Source organism: Neovison vison, chromosome 1, assembly GCF_020171115.1.
Source record: "Neovison vison isolate M4711 chromosome 1, ASM_NN_V1, whole genome shotgun sequence".
Lineage (NCBI taxonomy): Eukaryota > Metazoa > Chordata > Mammalia > Carnivora > Mustelidae > Neogale > Neogale vison.
The window spans coordinates 167,778,704-167,786,436 of NC_058091.1; the positions used below are offsets into that span (position 1 = coordinate 167,778,704).

The window sequence follows — 7,733 nt, forward strand, 5'->3', positions numbered from 1 at the left end:
CACAGTGCAGTGCTTCCTAGGTTCATCCCCGGCCTGGGCGTGGAGCACAGAGGGGGTCTTCTGGTGAGCAAGTACCCCCTGGCCTCCATGCTGCCATTCCAACTGGCTATCGTATTTCCAGTGGTTATCTCTAGTGAATCCTTCCTTTATCATCCACTGATCCAAGTCCTGATCAGGAATATCCAGCTTGGGAGGAGAGTTCTTACTCACAAGCATAGTCATCCAGTCTGAAAGACATCAAACATAAACATATGTTTTATCTAGTTAGGGTAAGAAGATGAGCCTGTTTATAATGCTGACAAAGAGGTTGCCATTTTGAAGGCATCTTGAAGGGAAGATAGGGAAGGAAAGGGCAAGAGGGGTGAGCAGAGGACGTAGCTGGAAGGGGTTGATTTAACGTCAGATGTATGAAGCAGGACAGCTTGGGAGCTTGAGTTCAGAAGTCACAGGCCTGGGTTGGGAGATCCTGAGTACAATATTCATTTTCTTTGTGACTACAGAGAAGTTATCTGACTTTCTAAGCCTCAAAAAGCCTACATAGACCCTACAATGCTAATAGATAGGAAAAAAAAAAGTACCTTGTCCATTTTAGTGGTACAGTGTTTGAAATAACCTACATGCAGCTTAAAGAAACCAGGGAAACTGAGGTCAACACTTGGGAGAAAAGTCATTCAACTCTTATAACTAATAAAAGCAACATTTTTTTTTATACACTCATTCAGATGGGTAATAAAAAAGCCACAGTAAAGGCTGTGTAAAACACTCATATCTGCTAATAAAATTAGGACCTCCTACTACTAGTGAGGAAGTAAAGTCTTTAAATCCATATGAATAATATAACATCTATATGAGGAAAATGCACCATGAAGATGTGTATGTCAGGAGGGAATATTAGGAACAAAGCAGTAAATCTGCCTGGATATACCCAGTACACCTTAGAGGATGAGGCCCTGACTGGGGAAAACAGTATACTAGTCACTAGAAATGGGACTCTGCTATTAGGATATGAGCTGTGGTCCCATTCATTATTTCACAGAATTATTTCTCTCTCCACAGACAAATTCTGCACTTACTCAATAATTGTCTCCCTTGTTTTCACGGCACAGGCATACCTCAGAGACTGCAGGTTCGGTTCCAGACTGCCGCAATACAGTGAATGTCGCCATAAAGTGAGTCAAATGAATTTTTTGGTTTCCCAGTGCATGTATAAGTTATGTTTATACTCTACTGTAGTCTTTTCAGCAGCATAGCATTAGGTCTAGAAAAACACTCTACATACCATAATTAAAAAGTACTTTATTGCTAAAAAGTGCTAACCAGCATCTGAGCTTTCAGCAAAATCTTTTTGCTAGGGGAGGGTCTTGCCTCAGTGTTGATGGCTGCTGAAGGTTGGAGTGGCTGTGACAATTTCTTAAAATAAGACAACAATGAAATTTGCTGCATCGATGGACTCTTGCCTTTCAGGAATGATTTCTCTGTAGCATGAGGTGTTGTTTGATAGCATTTTACCCACAGTACAACTTCTTTCAAGATTGCAGTCAATCTCTCAAACCCTGCCTCACCTTTATCAACTAACTTTATGCCCTATTCTAAATATTGTGTTGTCATGTCAGCAACCTTCATGGCATCCTCTTTGGTAGATTCCATGCCAAGAAACCACACTCTTTGCTCATCTGTAGGAAGCAACTCCTCATCCGTTCAAGTTGTCTTGAGGAGCTTGCAGCAATTCAGTCCCATCCTCAGGCTCCACGTCTAATGCTAGTTCTCTTGCTCTTTCTACCACATCTGCAGTGACTTCCTCCGCTGAAGTCTTGCACCCCTCCAAGTCACCCATGAACCTGGGAATCAATTTCCAAACTCCTACCAATATTGGTTTTTTTGACCTCTGACCATAAATTATGAATGTTCTCAATGGTATCTAGAATAGTGAATCCTTTCCAGAGGTTTTCAGTTTTATTGCCGGAATTACCAAAATGTGACAAAGACATGAAGTGAGCCAACACTGCAGGAAAATTGGCATCAATGGATCTGCTTGAAGCAGGATTGCCAAAAACCTTCAATTTGTTAAGAAATGCATATCTGCATAGCACAACAGAATGAGGTAGGTCTGTATTAACAAGCAGAGTTCTGGACTGCATACTAGTTTTTCCTATGTATTTGTGATTATCTGCCTTTTATGTTAAGTCTCTTTAAGACTTTGTACTAAGAAATGAATGATAAAAGCTAGATACTACTTTGCAATGATGCAAAGATTCCTGGAAAGTCCTATCAAGAACAAGCTTCCTCATTACTTTTTTCCTACACACTCCAGAAAATCTACAAAGAGCTATAATCAACAAAACAAACTAAACTAACCTCTTTACTTATCTGGAAAAGAAAGTTAAACAGGTGCATTTTAAAGCTAAAATCCTGGTGAGCTCAGACTAATGTTGCTCAAAACAAAAATGGTCAGTTAAACGCCATGATTGCCAAATGTTAACACTTTAAGGGCTGACTCTCATTTCTGGACCTGATAAAGTAAGCTGTGGCAGTCATTCCTGCAGAAAACAACTGGAAAATCTTAATTGATAAACAAAAATTCTATCTAAAGGCTTCAGATGTCACTCAAGGCCAACCTGATAGTTCAATATTTGGGAGAAAAGGGAAATACAGAAAGGTAATCCCAATACTTACTCATTTTTTCCCTTATAGAATTTGCTGAATTCTAAAACCTCTCAGGACAAGAGACCAAAACTAAGCAGAATTTCAAAATTTTCTAATCTTAAGAAAATATGGAGCCAAAATCTGAGATCAGGATTTTCCAAAGAAGGGGTTAGTGGTCACAGTAAACATGTAAAGCTCTCAATATGCACTCCTGGAGGGCTACAACCTAGTTGCAAGGGCAAAGAAGAGTTAGGCAAAGCTTTATATAAACACCACAGCCCACTCTCCATCTAACATGTCCCTCGTTGGATTAAGGTGGTTCCCTTATACTCACTGTCTGCCAGAAAAAAAGGCAATGTTCTCTGGAGGAATATAACATCACCCAGGACCTCTTCACTTCTTCAAATACAATATCAAAGATTCAATCAAAATGTACCAGAGTACTAAGAAATTAAATCAAGAGAAAAAACAGATAATACACGAAGACACACAGAATTCAGACATCTAAGTTATCAGACATGGGTTTTGAGATAACTCAAATTATATATATATATATATATATATATATATATATATAACTATAATTAATGTGTTCAATTATACAGATAAGAATGAGAATTTCAACAGGTGATTGGAACCAATGAATCAAATGAAAATTCTAGAAAAGAATATAATAATTGAAATTAAGAACTGAACAGATAGATTTAATAGTATATTAGACATAGTAGAAGGGAGCAATAGTACAATGGAAAAATACGTAAGCAGAAAACATTTACAGTAAAATTTGCTGAAGAAAGTTAAAAAAGAAACATACAAGTCATGATGAAGAGACTGAACACATGTGTGACAAGTTCTGGAATGGGAGAAGGAAACAAATGGGGCAAAAATACTATTTGAAACACCCAAAGGCTGAAAAATGAATTTGAGAAGCACCAGAGATTCCAAGCAGGATAAATACACAGAAAATTCAACTAAGCACAAAACGACTAGAAACCCAAGTTTAATCTTGACAGTTGTTTGAGAGGAAAACAAATACATTACTTTTAAAGAATAATAATAATAATAAAAAAAAAGGGTGGCTCAGTTGTTAAGCATCTGCCTTCCGCTCAGATCATGATCCTGGGGTCCTGGGATGGAGCCCTGCATCGGGCTCTCTGCTCTGTGGGAAGCCTATTTCTTCCTCTCCCACTCCCCCTGCTGTGCTCCCTCTTACTGTGTCTCTCTCTGTCAAATAAATAAATGAAATCTTTTAAAAAATTAAATTCAAAAAAAAAAAGAAGAAGAAAGGTAAGACTGGCAGCCATCTTTTCAACAAAAACAGTAGAAGCCAGAAGACAATGAACCAACATCAGGAAGTGTTGAAAAAACATAACTGCCAAATAATTCAATAGAAAGAAAGTATCCTTAAAAAGTGAATATGAGGGGTGCCTGGGTGGCTCAGTGGGTTAAAGCCTCTGCTTTTGGCTCAGGTCATGATCCCAGAATCCTGGGATCGAGCCCCACATCGGGCTCTCTGCTCAGCAGGGAGCCTGCTTCCCCCTCTCCCTCTGCCTACTTGTGATCTCTGTCAAATAAATAAATAAAATCTTAAAAAAAAAAAGTGAATATGAAATGGGTATTTCTATACAAATAAAAACAGAGACTGTGTCACCAGCAGACCCATATTAAAAACAAAACAAAACAAAACAAAACACAACACAGTAAGAAGCATGTTCTAGGCATAAGAAAATCCCAGGTGGAAACATGGAAATGTAAGAAGGAATGAAAAGCAATAGAAAAGTAAATATGTGAGTACACGTAAGTATTATTGCACACAATAATTATGTCTTGAGAGGTTGAAAATATATATGTAATTAAATACACTTAGCAGGGGCGCCTGTATGGCTCAGGGGGTTAAGCCCCTGCCTTTGGCTCAGGCCATAGTCTTGGGGTCCTGGGATTGAGCCCCTCATCGGGCTCTCTGCTCAGCAGGGAGCCTGCTTCTCCCTCTCTCTCTGCCTGCCTCTCTGCCTATTCGTGATCTCTGTCACAAACAAAAACTAAGATTGTAAGACTGGATTTAAAAAATCCAACTAAATGCTTATTAGAAGAGAAATACCAAAACATAGGTATAGAAATATAGAAAAGAATGAAAAGGATTTATGAAGCAAGCAGTAACCATAAGAAAGCTGGTATATATATCAGACAAATCTTACAATATTAGAAAAAATAGACTTTCAGATATTTCACATTGACAGAAGGGACAGTTCTCCAGGAACATATAACAAATCTACATTTGTGCATAAACTTCACAATGTATAAAGTAGAAACTGAGTAGAAACTGAGAAAATGAAAAACAAAAACAGAGAAATCTTTATAATCCTAGCAATCTGTGTTCACACACCACTCTCAATAACTCAGAAATCAAACCTTTAAGAATGGAGATGCTCTCAATAATCTGATAAACAAATCTGACTCAAAATAGACTCGAAAACAGTATACCCAACAATGACAGAGCACATATTATTAGTACATAGAGAACGTCTACCAAAACTGACCTTATATTGGCTGTAAATGAATATTTAACAGGAATGAGAATACTCAGAGTATGTTCTCTGAACACAATGGAATTAAGCTGGAAATGAACACCAAAATACCAAAAACATACTTAAAAAACCCAGATATTTCTAAATTAAGCAATACATTTCTAAATAACTGATAGATGAAAGAAAAAATCACAACAATTAGAATTTAAATGATAATAAAAATATTTATTACATCTAATAAATGAAACTGATAGGATGCAGCTAGTCATGTGTAGAAGGAAATGTACACCTCAAGAAATCAGAAAAATAGCAAATGAAACAAAAAGGAAAAATAAAAGGAAAGATAAAAAAATAAAAGACAATAAAAATAAAAATTAAAAAAGACAAATGAAATAAAGTAAAATAAACAAACCAATAACTTAATAAAAATTGAGACTTCTAGCAACACTAATCAAAAAAAGAAGGCACACAATAATTATGTGTGTGCCTTACGAATTACTAATGATCACTAATCACTAATTGTCAATAATGATTACTAATGTTACTAACTGATGGCTAATATCAATTACTAATATCAACAATTATTAATATCAATAATGATAAAGACGACATCAGGACAGATTCCACAGAGACTTATAATAACTTAATGAGGAAACTTTATGTCAATAAGTTTGGGCACTTAGAGCAAGGCTCAAATTACTAGAAAGGTACAAAAAAAGAAACAGAAAATTTGAATGGTCTTATATCTAATAAATACATTGAATCTTCATTTTAAAATGTTCTTCTCACGGAGGTGCCTGGGGTGCCTCAGTAGGTGAACTAGCTGCCTTTTGATTTTGGCTCAGGTCATGATCTCAGGGTCCTAGGATCAAGCCCCGTATCAGGCTTTGTGCTCAGTGGGGAGTTTGCTTGAGGACTCTCTCTCTATCCCTCTCCTTTTATCCCTCCCCCAACTTGTGATCACACTCTCTGCCTGCTCTCTCTCATTCAGATAAATAAATCTTTAAAAAATAAATAAATAAAAACCTCTCACTACGAGATTGCCAGGCAGAGATGGCTTCAGTCCTGAATTTATATGAACATTTAAGGGAGAAATAACACCAATTTTACACAAGCTCTTTCAGAGAACTGACGAGAACAAATATTTCTGATTGGTTTTATGAAGTTAGCACACCTGCCAGAATATGATGAATACAATTAAAAAAAAAAGTCACAGACCACTTTTTCTCATCAAAACAGATGCAAAGTTCCTAAAAGAAATATTCAGCAAACCTATCAATAAGAAAAGATCAGACAACTATATAGAAAATAAAAGAAAGACTTTACAAAAGAGAATATTAGGAGCACACAAGTGCTGCCGTTGGTTAGGTGTTCATTTCTTAGTGTTGGCTCAGGTCATGATCTCAGGGTTGTGAGATAAAGCCCAGAGTTGGGCCACACTCAGCGGGGAGTCTGCTTGAGATCCTCTCTCCCTCTCCCTCTGCCCCTCCCACTTGTGCTCTCTCTCTCTTTACAGTAAATAAGTGTTTTCCAAAAGAGGAGGATATTAAAGAGATTAAAAATAGAGATGCTCAATTTCATCAGTCATAAGTTGAACCATAAATCCTCTAGAGTGGTGGAAAAAAAATTTAAATGGTAATATTAGGTCTATAGAGAATACGGAACCCTCGCATACTGCTGGTCTACCCACTTTGAAAAACTACTTGGCAGTGTCAACTAAGTTTGCATACTCATGAACATAGTACTCATAACTACATACCCAAGAGAAATGTACATTTATATTCTCTAAAAGCCATACAGGCACATTCAAAGCAGTACACTTCATAATAGCTCCAAGCTAGAAATGAATCAAATGTCTAACAACAGTAGAAAGCAGAAATGTTGGTAGGTTTACAGAGTGAAATATTGTACATCAGTGAGAATGATCCAACTATTGCCATACGTGCATGAATCTCAAACATACTGTATGATTCCATTTATACAAACTTTGAAAACAGGCAAAACAAGCCTATGGTCAGGGTAGTAGTTATCTTTAGAACAAGAAATAGAGGGGATGTGAGGTTTCTGATGTGCTGGTAACATTCTTCTTGTTACACGTGCCAGTTATACAGTATTTACATAGCAAAAATATGTTGAGTTTTACACTTTTAATTTGTGTATTTTCCTGGGTTAGTATTACTATAAAATATTTTTACTTAAAAAAATCTGGCAGAAGGCTTTCAAAAGGGATATACTATGGCTCAACAAAAATAACCAACTGCTGGCTTTCTTTTCTAGCAGCTGCTGGGTAGTTATATCTATTAAAGCCTTTTCTTGATTGTGGTCATAAAATCAAATCATGTACTTTAAAGAGAATATTTGTCTTCTGAATGTTTAGTGTTCCAGGACAATACTCATGTAATCAAGAGGGGAGTCAAATGCACCCAGTTCTCCCACATTGAAGATGAACTGAGGTTAGGAGAGACTGGACCCCTGCTGAAGATCTGAGCACAAGGAATCTGCTCTCCCCGGGGCCCCCAGGTCACTTCAGAGCGGGCTGAATTAAGGAGCAATACCCCTAGCTGC

General features: G+C 37.0%; 1 protein-coding gene across 1 annotated transcript in view; it reads right to left on the bottom strand.

Annotated features, from left to right (window-relative positions):
- The window catches only part of ZFP2 (ZFP2 zinc finger protein), a 30,806-nt gene that overhangs the window by 4,354 nt on the left and 18,719 nt on the right, over positions 1-7,733 (bottom strand). Inside the window, 1 exon segment of the mRNA XM_044262720.1 lies at positions 6,844-6,850. Coding sequence (XP_044118655.1) covers positions 6,844-6,850 — 7 coding nt within the window.